At 36.3% G+C, this 15,754-nt stretch overlaps 1 protein-coding gene across 1 annotated transcript in view; it reads right to left on the reverse strand.

The window, feature by feature from the left end:
* LOC141309773 (heparan sulfate 2-O-sulfotransferase 1-like) overlaps positions 1-2,430 on the reverse strand; it is a 14,520-nt gene extending 12,090 nt beyond the window's left edge. The window contains exons 1-4 of the mRNA XM_073832554.1: positions 2,307-2,430; positions 1,753-1,985; positions 1,397-1,482; positions 823-961 (exon numbers count right to left, since the gene is read on the reverse strand). Of these exons, the coding sequence (XP_073688655.1) occupies positions 823-961; positions 1,397-1,482; positions 1,753-1,985; positions 2,307-2,430 (582 nt within the window). The remainder of the gene's footprint in view (positions 1-822; positions 962-1,396; positions 1,483-1,752; positions 1,986-2,306) is intronic.
* Positions 2,431-15,754: the final 13,324 nt, after the last annotated feature.

Below are 15,754 nucleotides of genomic sequence, written 5' to 3' on the forward strand. Positions count from 1 at the left end.
AATGAAGTTAATAGCACACTTTTAATACATTTCTTTTTATTTTTTAATCATCATTTATAATAATTTATTATAAAATTTATTAATAGAATTTAAAATTGTATTCGTAATTTTTACATAATGATATATATTACATTTTACATAAAAATAATAATATTAAATATTATACTAATTATATTACATATTATATTTTATTAATACTACTATATCTTTTATTACTATAACATTACATGTAGTATTATTAATATTACAACATTTATTAATATTGAACAAGGCCATGTTTATGAAGTTCATAGCACAACTTTTAATACAATTTTTGGAATTATCTAATAATCATTTATAATAATAATTCACTTTATTATTTATGAATATAATTAAAATTGTATTTGTAATTTTTACAAAATAATATACTTTACATTTTATATCACATATTTTATTATTAGTATAATGTTACATGTATTAATATTAGAATGCTACTACTAATAAAAGCAGTCCATGTTTATGAAGTTAATAGCACAACTTTAAATCAATCATTAAATATTAATAATAGTTTATAATAATTTATAGTTTTAGTATTTAAGAATATCACTTAAAATGTTATTTGCACTTTTTAACATAATATATAAAATATATAATATATAACTATATTCATAATTATATTACAATATTAATAAAATTTAATATTACATTTTTTAAGTAATATTTTTTACTAACACAATAACTTTTATTTTGTGAACCTAAACTTGAGGTACCTTATAGTAGTGAAATTTATAATAACCATAAATAGGATAAAAGTACATAAAACAACTATCGAACCAGACTCACCTTTTTGTCTCCTTGCTTCCTGCGTCGCAGACCTGGTCTGTAGTCATCACCAAAGCGCAGGAAATAGTAATAAGACACCAGACGCTCAATAGGATCCCGAATAACATTTATGTAAACAGGCTTTTTCTTCACTCCAAATCTGATAAAGAGATGGAAAATGATCTGTAATTAGTACCATATTAGTATAGCACAATCAACACATTTAAATAAAAGCTTTATGCATGTAGGTAAGGTATAGGGAGACCCACAAAACTGAAAACTAACAATGATTATATTGTTTAAAATCAGCTTTGAGAGGCTTGCTGCAATTCCCTTTACAGCCACCGGGAGTCAGCAGCAACCAATTGCTTTTTGGGTTTTTAGGAATGCAAAACAACATCCTTTCAATAGATATGAATGAATGAGTGGCTAATGCAGGATTCTAGTTAGTTGGCAAATTATTCTTGAGTGATATTGACATTGAAGGCAAAACCTGAAACCACTCTAAACAGCGTTACTCATGCAAAACACAATGTCCACAACAGATTGAGAGAATCTGAACCGAGCAAAAGTGACAGAAGCACATAATACATACTTGGCGAAGTCTAAAAATGAAACATGTCCGTGGTAGAACGCAGGCTTCATCTCCTTCCACAACGTCACATTCTTTACAAACCGTACCTGAAACATGAATAAATAAGTAAAAATTTACCTCTTTAGAGTTTAATGATAGAAATGTGTCCATTTTAAGTCCTCTAAAGCCTCAGGATAATATATAGCCACCATACTATAACATCTGCTGCAGTGCACTATTAAAGAAATGCTTTGTGCCATTTAGAAGCTGTTTGGTGCATTTTAGCAAATGGAAACATTTGGATCCTTCCAGCATTATCATCTGTTGTGTGGATAGCTGTGCGAAGCACTATCATGCACAAGTAATACAAAACTGACCTGATCCTGAAGAGACATGACGGGATTGTTTTTGGTGGTGTTGATGTGCAGCACATGGTAGTGGTTTTTGTTGCACAGGTCGTAGGCGATGTTACTGAAGGAGGTACTGGCTGTTTTGGGCACTCGGTTGTAGATGACCACCAAATCGTCCTCCTCTACCAGGGCCTCCTTCGCCCCCTCTTGAATGTGACGCTGCTCAATCTCCCGTACCTCATGTCTGGCAATGGCACGCTCTGCAATGGAGAAGAAGATGAGGAGACATTTATGCAAAATCCTTCAAAAATACCTTTCTGGGCGCTAGAATGTGTCAGTTGTGTTGTTGTCTACGCTCTCGGACTTCATCAAAAATACCTTAATTTGTGTTCCAAAATTAAACAAAGGTCTTATGGGTTTGGAACAAGATGAGGGTGAGTAATTAATGACAGGTAAACTATCCTGTTATTATAAGGCTAAATTACCATAATGCAAAATACAGATACAGATATTTGACGTGAATTTATGAACAAAATGTACTCTGCAGTTGAAACAGAAAATGTCCTTCAGTCCCGTAATACTCGTGAGATCTTGAGATGGAAACTTGACAGTGTACACAATGTGGCGACAGTAGTGTGTAAATGTGAGCTGGCGCTCGGGCAGCTGCTGCTGTGAGGTGATGATGTCAAGCCAACCACAGCACATTCCCACTCAACTCTGCCTGTTCTCGGGTCAAAGAACCCAGTCTCCAACCATCACATGCAGACAGCTGTTATCGGCCATGACAACAACTGTTGCTACGCCACATTACGGTGTCTCACGACAACAGAGAACAAATTGTTACTATTGCAAAAAGCATTTTGACATTTAAAGGAAGGACCCTCAGGTCAAAACGTAGATTAGTTGGTTTCTTCATTCATTTATTTATTTATTCTCTTTTCATGGTAATGCAACATAAAATACCACAACAATACAACAATACAACAAACAAACAAACCATGAAACAAAAGAGAATAGGAGTAGGATGAAGAAAACAATCTTATAGACTCCTACCCCATTCTTATATTTTAAAATTTACAAAATAAATTGGATTAGATGACCTCACAGACATAAAAAACAAAAAATCCATCCAATGATATTAATTCTGCTTACATAACAAGGGAACAAACAAACAAAAATACAATAATAATAATTCTGACAACAAAAACGAATCATTGACCCTCTTCTTTGTACAAAATAAATATCTTCTGTTTATACTTATATTTAAATCGCAAAATATTTGAACAACATTTTAGATCATTTTCTAATGAATTCCATATTTTCACACCAGAAACTGAGACACACATTTGTTTAAGAGTATTTCCAGCAAAAGGTTGTTTAAAGTCATTATTTCTTCTACTTGTCTCACTATTCACAGTAAAGAGAGTTTGCAATCCATCCGGTAACATACAATGTTTTGCTTTATGAACTACTAATAACGTTTGCAAAGAAACCAAAGAAATTTAGCGTTACATCACTTGCTCACCAACAGATCCTCTGGAGTGAATAGGTGCTGTCAGAATGAGAGCCCAAGTCTTTCTTTCTTTAGCTGAAAAGAAATAATTTTTTTTTGAGAAAAACATTCCAGGATTTTCCTCCATATACTTCTCCAATGGTGGCCAATGGGTTGAAGTCCAAATTTGCAGTTTCAATGCAGCTTCAAAGCGACAATCCCAGCTGAGGAATAAGGGGCTTATCTAGCGAAACAATCGGCCATTTAAAAAAAAAAAAAAAAAAAAAAAAAAAAAAACTAGCACTAGCTCTAGCGATGCGCACGTGTCTTCACACATTATGTTAAAACGTCACGCATGGATAGCTCTTTGTCTGTGTCATCTGGTTCAAAAAGGTAGGGTAAGGTGAAAAACTCATCTCATTTTCTTTTCTAACTTCAAACTTCAAAACATTTTTGTGTAGAAGGCATTTGACTTTCTTTGCACGTTTGCTTTGTAAACACTGGGTCGGTACTTCCGCCTATGTCAAGTGTGCTATTACGTGATGTGTGAGGTCGACCTAGTGCAAGACAAGAATTTGTTAAATATATAATTGTTTATTTATGTTATTGTTTAGTTATATGTAAGTATATTAAAGGGATATTTCACCCAAAAATGAAAATTTGATGTTTATCTGCTTACCCCCAGGGCATCCAAAATGTAGGTGACTTTTTTTCCTCAGCAGAACACAAACGAAGATTTTTAACGAAAACCGATGCGGTCTGTCAGCCAAATAATGGCAATGGATGGGCACCAGACCATTAAAAGTAAACAAAAACATGCACAGACAAATCTAAATTACACCCTGCGACTCGTGACGATACATTGATGTCCTAAGACACGAAACGATCGGTTTTTGCGAAAAACTGAACAGTATTTATATCATTTTTTACCTTTGATACACAGCCACGTCCAACTGTCATGAGCATGAGTTTAGCATCAGACACGTTACATGTGAACGCGCTCTGGCGTAGTATACGCAAACACCGGAAGCAATCTGTCGCATGTATACAACACTCATTGTTTACACAGAGCACAGAGATTGTAGGTATAGCAGCTATTCAAAATGGTAATTACTTGCGCTTATCCTGATTGTTTAAACCGATTTAAAGCTAAAAGATTACGTTTGCTTGCTCAAACTCATCCGGGACTTTTCACCGATTTCCTCTTACTGCGTTTGCATATATTATGCCAGAGCGCGTACACGCGTAACGAGCCGGATGCTAACCGCGTGCTCAGGACAGATGGATGTGGCTGTGTATCAAAGGTAAAAACTGATATAAATACTTTTCAGTTTCTCGCAAAAAATTATCGTTTCGTGTCTTAAGACATCAATGTATCGAGTCGCAGGGTGTAATTTGGATTTGTCTGTGCATGTTTTTGTTTACTTTTAAAGGTTTGGTGCCCATCTACGTCCATTATATGACTGGCAGACTGCACCGGTTTTCGTTAAAAATCTTTGTTTGTATTCTTCTGAGAAAACAAAGTCACCTACATCTTGGATGCCGTGGGGGTAAGCAGATAAACATAAAATTTTCATTTTTGTGTGAACTATCCCTTTAAAGGATAACTATTGCCAAAATGCAACCTGGGCTGTTTTTTTTTTTTACTGTAAATGAGACAAACATATATCTAAAAGCATAATTAGGACAAACAAGCCGTTTTTGAGATTGACCGTGATTTTGTTTTGTTTTCAATGGCCGGTGAATGGGAGTACTAGGGGCACAAATTTGAGCGCATCAAAATCGATATTTTTACAACACTAAGAAGGCTCGACACACCATGAAACTTTGCTTGAAGTATCGCCTGGGTCTCTACACATGAACTCCAGCATTGAGAACATTGTTTGTGTACACAGAGTTTACTAAAAAGAAAGGTTTTGAACAACTCACTTTCACTGTTTGGGTTTCCGCTCGCAGCCATCTTGCCAGTCAAGAAGTGTCGATCTCCGAATGAGTATGAATGGACTCCATAGGATGAAATATTAGGCTTATATGAGGCTCTTTTTACAACTAGAAGGTTAATATTGTTTTTCACTTGCGACAAAACAATGAATTAGCCGTGCATTTATATGGAAATATGCTTTAGGAGCTATCCATCCTCGCATTCGGAGATCGACACTTCTTGACTGGCAAGACGGCCGCGAGCGGAAACTCAAACAGTGAAAGTGAGTTGTTCAAAACCTTTCTTTTTAGTAAACTCTGCGTACACAATGTTGTCAATGCTCGAGTTCATGTGTAGAGACCCAGGCGATACTTCGAGCAAAGTTTCATGGTGTGTCGAGCCTTCTTAGTGTTGTAAAAATATAGATTTTGACGTGCTCAAATGTATGCCCCTAGTACTCCCATTCACCGGCCATTGAAAACAAAACGAAACCACGGTCAATCTCAAAAACGGCTCGTTTGTCGTAATTATACTTTTAGATATAAGTTTGTCTCGTTTACAGTAAAAAAAAAACAGCCCAGGTTGCATTTTGGCAATAGTTATCCTTTAATGTTTATTTGCTAGATAAGACCCTTATTCCTCATCTGGGATCGTGTAGAGCTCTTTGAAGTTGCATTAAAAGTGCAATTTGGACTTTCAACCTGCTGGCCACCATTGAAATCCACTAAATGGAGAAAAATCCTGGAATGTTTTTCTCAAAAACCTTTATTTCTTTTCGACTGCAGAAAGAAAGACATGAACATCTTGGATGACACGGGTGAGTAAATTATCAGGTAAATTATTATTTTCATTTTGGAAGTCAACTTCTTTAATTAACGGACTTGTGAAGTGCAAATCATTTAGGCGTTTTAACTTTAAACCATCACTTCTGGCCAAAATAGGTCACTTCTGGACAGTTTTTGCTTGTGGATATTTCTCTCCTGATTCAGATGAGACAACTGTTATACTGGAGAAAGCAATATTATGGATAGAGGACTCATTTTTAGTAAAAAAAATGTATTAATTACAATGTTTTTTTTAAACAAACACACAGCTTTTCACTTCATAATACATTTATTGATGGACTGGAGTCACATGGATTATTGTGATGTTTTATCAGCTGTTTAAACTCTCATTCTCACGGCACCTATTCACTGCAGAGCATCCATTGGTGAGCAGCAGAACATGCTAAATTTCGCCAATTCAGTTTTATTTTCAGATAAAACTATTTAATTAAAGGAGACCTACTGTTATATTACAATATGTAATTAAAGCTGCGAGCAGCGATGAACGGGCCCTCGCACCCGGGCTCACCGCCGACCGGTGGCTTCAGGAAAACAGCAAACGGTGGGCAGTATGCTTTTAATACAGTAAATATAGAAAAAATGTGTCATAAGTCATTTAAATGTGCCAAACTTGCCGCTGCCAGCTGGTGGCGCTATACCTATAACTGATTATTGGCATGTAGATGTGTTCAGGCCAGCACTATTATCAAACATATGAAGTTTGGTGCAGATTGACCTTGGTGTGTTTGAGTTAGTGAAATATATGAGATATCCTGCTGCCAACAGGTGGCGCTATGATAATATCTGAATATTGGTCTTTAGGTGTCTTCAGGCCAGGACTCTTACCAAACCTGTGAATTTTGTGGCAGATCAGACATTTTCAGGCTAAGTTATAACCACTTCTATGTCTATGCAGAAACATCAAACTTTGTCAGGCCACCACGGACATGCCCTTTAATGAAAACTCAAGATCTTCACAATTTAACATCTCTAAGGCCTCAAGATCAGACTGACCAAATATAATGTTGATTTAATTAAATGCAATCAATGCAAGGACTTCAGATAGATGCCAACTGTGAACCAGTATGCTACAAATAAGAACATGTAATTCATGATGATAGCAAAATGTTATTATTGCTTCCTTTATATCCACCACTTCTGCTTAAATGTCATTGTTACCTATCTGTACAATTTTTGTATAATATATTTTTGTATAAAATCAATTGTTGTCATAACTAAGAATCAATAAGGAAGACGGTGCCCAGTTGGCACATGCATTCACAGTAACCATCTGCTAGTTTGGATTTTAAGTTTACAGAATTGAAAGGGTTACACTTTAAAATCAACACACAGACACATACACACAAAATATAAAATGTTGCCATCCAGTTTCATTTGTTAAAATTAACTATATCAGTTAACATGACCAATAAATAAATAGCATTTATTAATGTTAATTAATATTAAGCTAAAAAAAAGTATTCATATAAAGTTTATGTACAGTGAATTAACATGAACATGAACACAGTTCATGTGGGTGTACAGCAATACACAATAAAGTGCTCTATAAACGCTTCATTCTTTCAAAATATCTTTAAAAATCAAGTTGAGTATTTTAACGGGGTGATATATATATTTATAACTGTTCTTAAAATTATGGTTTTCAGATGTTTTGAAGAGATAACAGTAACGTTTGTTTTGTTGTCAAAGTTTGTCTTAATTTTTTATTATTATTATTTTATATTCAATAAATAACACTATGTAAATATTGTCTATCAATGAAGATAAATTGATCATGCTAAAAAGTTGTATTTTTTTAAATCTTTTGCTATGTGACTGAATAGGACAAGTTCATGGTACAGTTAAGTAAAAATAAATAAAAAACAACAACTGCAAAATACGAACAATGAAAGACTTAGTGACCCTTTATATTTTCTCAAAATATCAGACTCTCAAAGATCAGACATATTTATGTAATTACACTACATATGTGCATTTTTTGTTCAAAGATGGTCTGTAGAATGGCTCTCTACTCTGTCACCCTCTCTGCCTCTCACCCCTCCCCCCTGCAATAATGAGCTTCTCTGTGCCTGACTGAACGCACACACATACTGTAGAGACATTCACCAGAGTGACAGCAGGTTTCTGAGTTATTTTTTTAATTTTCTTTAATTCATTGAAGCTTGTATAAAATTAATATTTCCAGCACTTGCTCAGAATGATTAGATCTCTGTGTGAAAAAAGTTTTAAAGAGTTTGGATGCTGCACTTTAAAGATATAAAAAATTAGGGTTATGTTTTTTACTACATCTTTAAAAAATCACCACGTCAACACCGTTCGAGATATCCCAAATCCGCTCGCAATTTAACATCTTCAGAATCTTCTCTTCATGTTAAAAAAGTTTGGTGTGAACAGCTGGTTGTTCTTAGGAGTAGTGTGAATTTGTTTACTACCTGATTTTTCAAAAAATCCACCTTCAAATCAAAATAGCCGGCTTTCTGTTGGTCTTAGCTAATGAGTTTGATTTAGAAAGTTGTCCAGATTGATGAGAACAATATATGTACAGAGTTTGGTGACTGTAGGAAAAACTAACCCCCCAACTTTTGTCAAAAGATGGCGCTATAGAGTGCCTGCTCCACGCCCATTTATGACCTTTTGCCAGTGTCTAACTATCATTAATATTGATGTGTGTGTTGAGTTTCATGAAATTCTAAGCATGTTATCTGCCTCGAAAAGACAGGAATGTAATTTTAAAGTTTGACACGTTGCCATGGCAACAGCATTTGATTTATCATCGACCCCTTTACATATTCTTATCGGCCGTGTTTTGACATGATTTTGATGAAGTTTAAAGAAAATCGAGTAAAATTAAGAGGCTGATTTCAAAGCATTTTGAAAATGACACGTTTCCTGCTGCCAGTTGGTGGCGCTATAACTTTGACTCATAATAGTCACATTTATGGAATCGGCATCATACAAGGAACAAACTGGTGAAGTTTTATCAGAATCAGGCAATGTGTGCAACAGTTATTAGACACTTCCTGTTTCTCATTTCTCGCCATAACTTTGTCGCCTTGCCACGGCCAAACCGTTCGAGATATCAAAAATCTCCTCGCAATTTAGCGTCCCCAATGTCTTGAGATCATGCTGACCGAGTTTGGTGACAATCCCATGGAATTCCTGGGAGGAGTACGTTAAATTCCAGAGCATGCGCTTTTTAAACAGCCCTAAATATCCCACTTCCTGTTGCGTGGAGCCCATGACATAGAGTACAAAAGTTGTTCAGCTCGATGAGTTCTATATGTGTACCGAGTTTCATATGAGTACGTGCAAGTATGTGTGCGCAGTACATCAAGTTTTCAAACTGTGTTCCAGGGGGCGCTGTAGAGGCCCTGAACCACGCCCGGGTCCCAGCCTCTGTGGCATCCGGACGACGGCAGATTCCGACGTGTGTGCAAATTTTCAAGAGTTTTTGAGTATGTTAAGGCCCCCAAAAGTGCCCCAACGGTTGAAAAAAAATAAAAATAAAATTAAAGCTGCAAGCAGCGTTGACCGGGCCCTCGCCGTCTGGCAGTCGCCATCCCGATAGCTTCAGGAAAACGGTGCCCAGTTGGCACATGCATTCACAATAACCCTTTGGACTAACCCTAACTGTCTCTCCTCCTGTCTGACTCTTTCTCTTACCACCCATCCCACCTCCTTACACTCAGCCACTTACCACACAAACACACACATAGAGTGCAGAGCAGAGTGAGATCAGATTTGTTTTTTAATTTTCTTTCATTCGTGGAGTTTTGTATAATTATGAAATGAACTGTGTTTAATCAGAATGAATAGTTATTTGTATGAAAAAAGTTTCAAAGAGTTAGGATGCTGCACTTTAAATATATAATAAATCATTGAAAATTGAAAATGGAAAATAAAATTCTAGGCACGCTATCTGCCTCAAAAACACAGGAAACAAATATTTGAATGTATTTTGTATTTTTATTTATTTGCCATGGCAACAGCATTTGAGGCATCAGGGACGCCTTTACAGACTCTCATCGGCCGTGTTTTTACATCATTCTGATGAAGTTTGAAGAAAATCGAGTACAAATATATTGTTCGTTGTTCGTTCGTGTGTTAGTTCATTAACCAATGTTAACAAAAGAGACCCTATTTTAAATAGTTACCATGTTTTATGATCTACATCCATTTTTAAATATTATTTTAATGATCTATAAGCATCTGTGAAATAATTATAAACAAATATATTAAAAATAAATACATATTAACTTAGTTGATGTATTTGTTTCTCATTCTAATTAAGTGAACTGAGCAGTATAGTGTCATACTTATAAGATTTTTTATTCTATCAGTGAGATTGTATATATGTATATAAATCATATAATTTTTCCTTAAAAGATTAAAAAAAGATTTTAATGCTCTTTAAGCACCTATACAAAATAATTATGTAAAAGTACACTGACAGTACAGTCTATATCAACTGATTCTATGGATTATTTTCATTCTTATACACTGAGAATGAGCTAAATAGCATTAAAGGTCAAACGATTCCTTATCTTATGAGGACCTCTAGTGTTCATCCCTGGTATTAGAGCTTTAATCTGACAAATTTATGTGACACTTTTAATGTTTTTGGGGCCTCTGAGCATGATAACATTTTGAAACTACACGTATTTCCTAAGAATTTCTTGTTCTTTATATGTAAAAAGTTTTGATGAGTTAGAATAATACAATTTAAAGATACATGAAAATAACTCTTCATCTTTTTTATTGTTACTTTCATAAATCACCACATCAACACCGTTCAAGATGTCCCAAAGCCGTTCACAATTTAACATCTTCAGTATCTTGGCATCATGTTGACAAAGTTTGGTGTGAACTGTCTGATTCTGCTATGAGTGATATGAATTTATTCACAGCTATATTTAAAAACACAGGAAACAAATGTTAAAGTTTGACATGTTGCCATGGCAACAGCATTTGATGTATCAAGGACCCCTTCACAGATTCTCATCGGCCGTGTTTTGATATTATTCTGATGAAGTTTGAAGCAAATTGAGTAAAATTAAGAGGTTGATTTAAAAGCGTTTTGCAAGCAACACACTTCCTGCTGCCAGTTGGTGGCGCTATAAATTTGACTCATAATAGTCACATCTCTGTGATCGGTATCATACGACGAACAAACTGCTTAAGTTTGGTCAAAATCAGATAAAGTGTGTCAAAATTATTAAACATTTCCTGTTTCTCATTTCTCGCCATAATTTGTCGCCCTGCCACGGCCAAACCGTTCGAGATACCAAAAATCCCCTGGCAATTTTGCATTCCCAATATCTTGAGATCATGCTGACCGAGTTTGGTGGCCATCGGTGGAAAGTTCTAGGAGGAGTATTTCAAATTCCACAGCTTGATTTTTCCAAAAATCCATATTTAAATAAAAATAGCTGACTTCCTGTTGGTCGTAGCTAATGGGTGTAAATTAGAAAGTTGTCCGGCTTGATGAGTCCAATATATGTACCGAGTTTGGTGACTGTAGGACAAAGTAACCCCCCAACTTTTGTCAAAAGGTGGCGCTATGGAGCGCCTGCTCCACGCCCATTTATGGGCTTTTATCAGTGTTTAACTGTCATTAATACAGATGTGTGTGTTGAGTTTCATGAAATTCTAAGCATTTTAAGTGGCTCAAAAACACAAAAAACTAAAGTTAAAGTTTGACACGTTGCCATGGCAACATGATAAAAGTTATGGATAACGTCCTTCACAGATTCTTATCGGTCGTGTTTTGACATTATTGGGATGAAGTTTGAAGCAAATTGAGTAAAATTAAGAGGCTGAGTTTAAAGCGTTTCAAAAACGTCACGCTTTCTGCTGCCAGTTGGTGGCGCTATAACGTTGACTCATAATAGTCACATCTCTGTGATCGGCATCAGACGATGAACAAACTGCTGAAGTTTGGTCAAAATCAGACAAAGTGTGTTAAAGTTATTAGACACTTCCTGTTTCTCATTTCTCGCCATAACTTTGTCGCCCCGCCACGGCCAAACCGTTCGAAATATCAAAATTCCCCTGGCAATTTTGCGTCCCCAATGTCTTGAGATCATGCTGACCGAGTTTGGTGGCCATCGGTGGATACACCTAGGAGGAGTATATCAAATTCCATTGCATGCGCTTTTTAGACATCCCTGAATAGCTGACTTCCTGTTGGGCGAAGCACTGACTTTGAGCATGAAAGTTGTTCGGCCCAATGGGGTCTATATGTGTATGAATTTTGATAAATGTAGGTCAACCGGTGTGTGCTCCAGAGTCCCTCAAAAGTAAAAATTTTTAACGCTGTGCCACGCCCCCCCCAGGTCACCCCCCCATGTCAAAGTTTGTCCGGCCCTGATGGCCGCAGGTTCCAATGTGTGTGCAAAGTTTCAAGAGTTTTCGTGTATGTTAAGGGCCCCGAAATGACCCAAAACATTGATGAAATAATAATAATAATAATAATTAAAGCTGCAAGCAGCGTTGACCGGGCCCTCGCCGTCTGGCAGTCGCCATCCCGATAGCATCAGGAAAACGGTGCCCAGTTGGCACATGCATTCACAATAACCCTTTGGACTAACCCTAACTGTCTCTACTCCTGTCTGACTCTTTCTCTTACCACCCATCCCACCTCCTTACACTCAGCCACTTACCACACAAACACACACATAGAGTGCAGAGCAGAGTGAGATCAGATTTGTTTTTTAATTTTCTTTCATTCGTGGAGTTTTATATAATTATGAAATGAACTGTGTTTAATCAGAATGAATAGTTATTTGTATGAAAAAAGTTTCAAAGAGTTAGGATGCTGCACTTTAAATATATAATAAATCATTGAAAATTGAAAATGGGAAATGAAATTCTAGGCACGCTATCTGCCTCAAAAACACAGGAAACAAATATTTGAATGTATTTTGTATTTTTTTTTTATTTGCCATGGCAACAGCATTTGATGCATCAGTGACGCCTTTACAGACTCTCATCGGCCGTGTTTTTACATCATTCTGATGAAGTTTAAAGAAAATTGAGTACAAATATATTGTTCGTTGTTCGTTCGTGTGTTAGTTCATTAACCAATGTTAACAAAAGAGACCCTATTTTAAATAGTTACCATGTTTTATGATCTACATCCATTTTTTTATATTATTTTAATGATCTATAAGCATCTGTGAAATAATTATAAACAAATATATTAAAAATAAATACATATTTACTTAGTTGATGTATTTGTTTCTCATTCTAATTAAGTGAACTGAGCAGTATAGTGTCATACTTATAATATTTTTTATTCTATCAGTGAGATTGTATATATGTATATAAATCATATAATTTTTCCTTAAAAGATTAAAAAAATATTTTAATGCTCTTTAAGCACCTATACAAAATAATTATGTAAAAGTACACTGACAGTACAGTCTATATCAACTGATTCTATGGATTATTTCCATTCTTATACACTGAGAATGAGCTAAATAGCATTAGAGGTCAAACGATTCCTTATCTTATGAGGACCTCTAGTGTTCATCCCTGGTATTAGAGCTTTAATCTGACAAATTTATGTGACACTTTTAATGTTTTTGGGGCCTCTGAGCATGATAACATTTTGAAACTACACGTATTTCCTAAGAATTTCTTGTTCTTTATATGTAAAAAGTTTTGATGAGTTAGAATAATGCAATTTAAAGATATATGAAAATAACTCTTCATCTTTTTTATTGTTACTTTCATAAATCACCACATCAACACCGTTCAAGATGTCCCAAAGCCGTTCACAATTTAACATCTTCAGTATCTTGGCATCATGTTGACAAAGTTTGGTGTGAACTGTCTGATTCTGCTGTGAGTGATATGAATTTATTCACAGCTATATTTAAAAACACAGGAAACAAATGTTAAAGTTTGACATGTTGCCATGGCAACAGCATTTGATGTAGGACCCCTTCACAGATTCTCATCGGCCGTGTTTTGATATTATTCTGATGAAGTTTGAAGCAAATTGAGTAAAATTAAGAGGTTGATTTAAAAGCGTTTTGCAAGCAACACACTTCCTGCTGCCAGTTGGTGGCGCTATAACTTTGACTCATAATAGTCACATCTCTGTGATCGGTATCATACGACGAACAAACTGCTTAAGTTTGGTCAAAATCAGATAAAGTGTGTCAAAATTATTAGACATTTCCTGTTTCTCATTTCTCGCCATAATTTGTCGTCCTGCCACGGCCAAACCGTTCGAGATAGCAAAAATCCCCTGGCAATTTTGCATTCCCAATATCTTGAGATCATGTTGACCGAGTTTGGTGGCCATCGGTGGAAAGGTCTAGGAGGAGTATTTCAAATTCCACAGCTTGATTTTTCCAAAAATCCATATTTAAATAAAAATAGCTGACTTCCTGTTGGTCGTAGCTAATGGGTGTAAATTAGAAAGTTGTCCGGCTTGATGAGTCCAATATATGTACCGAGTTTGGTGACTGCAGGACAAAGTAACCCCCCAACTTTTGTCAAAAGGTGGCGCTATGGAGCGCCTGCTCCACGCCCATTTATGGGCTTTTATCAGTGTTTAACTGTCATTAATACAGATGTGTGTGTTGAGTTTCATGAAATTCTAAGCATTTTAAGTGGCTCAAAAACACAAAAAACTAAAGTTAAAGTTTGACACGTTGCCATGGCAACATGATAAAAGTTATGGATAACGCCCTTCACAGATTCTTATCGGCCGTGTTTTGACATTATTGTGATGAAGTTTGAAGCAAATTGAGTAAAATTAAGAGGCTGAGTTTAAAGCGTTTCAAAAACGTCACGCTTCCTGCTGCCAGTTGGTGGCGCTATAACTTTGACTCATAATAGTCACATCTCTGTGATCGGCATCAGACGGTGAACAAACTGCTGAAGTTTGGTCAAAATCAGACAAAGTATGTCAAAGTTATTAGGCACTTCCTGTTTCTCATTTCTCGCCATAAATTTGTCGCCCCGTCACGGTCAAACCGTTCGAGATATCAAAAATCCCCTGGCAATTTTGCGTCCCCAATGTCTTGAGATCATGCTGACCGAGTTTGGTGGCCATCGGTGGAAAGGCCTAGTAGGAGTATTTCAAATTCCATTGCATGCACTTTTTAGACATCCCTGAATAGCCGACTTCCTGTTTGGCGAAGCATGGACTATGAGTGTGAAATTTGTTCGGCCCGATGAGGTCTATATGTGTATGAATTTTGGTGACTGTAGGTCAACCGTTGTGCGCTCCAGAGCCCTTCAAAAGTCGCAATTTTTAACGCTGTGCCATGCCCCCCCCAGGTGACCCCCCCATGTCAAAGTCTGTCCGGCCCTGATGGCCGCAGGTTCCAATGTGTGTGCAAAGTTTCAAGAGTTTTCGTGTATGTTAAGGCCCCCGAAATCCCCCAAAACATTGAAAAAAAAATAATAATAATAATAATAATCCTTAGAAAAACAATAGGGCCTTCGCCCTTTTGGGCTCGGGCCCTAATAATAATCCTTAGAAAAACAATAGGGCCTTCGCCCATTCTGGGCTCGGGCCCTAAAAAAAAAAAACAAATTAAAGCTGCGAGCAGCGATGAACGGGCCCTCGCACCCGGGCTCACCGCCGACCGGTGGCTTCAGGAAAACAGCAATCGGTGGGCAGTATGTTTTTAATACAGTAAATATAGAAAAAATATGTCATAAGTCATTTAAATGTGCCAAAATTGCTGCTGCCAGCTGGTGGCGCTATGCCTATAACTGATTATTGACATGTAGATGTGTTCAGGCCAG

Source organism: Garra rufa, unplaced genomic scaffold, assembly GCF_049309525.1.
Source record: "Garra rufa unplaced genomic scaffold, GarRuf1.0 hap1_unplaced_003, whole genome shotgun sequence".
Lineage (NCBI taxonomy): Eukaryota > Metazoa > Chordata > Actinopteri > Cypriniformes > Cyprinidae > Garra > Garra rufa.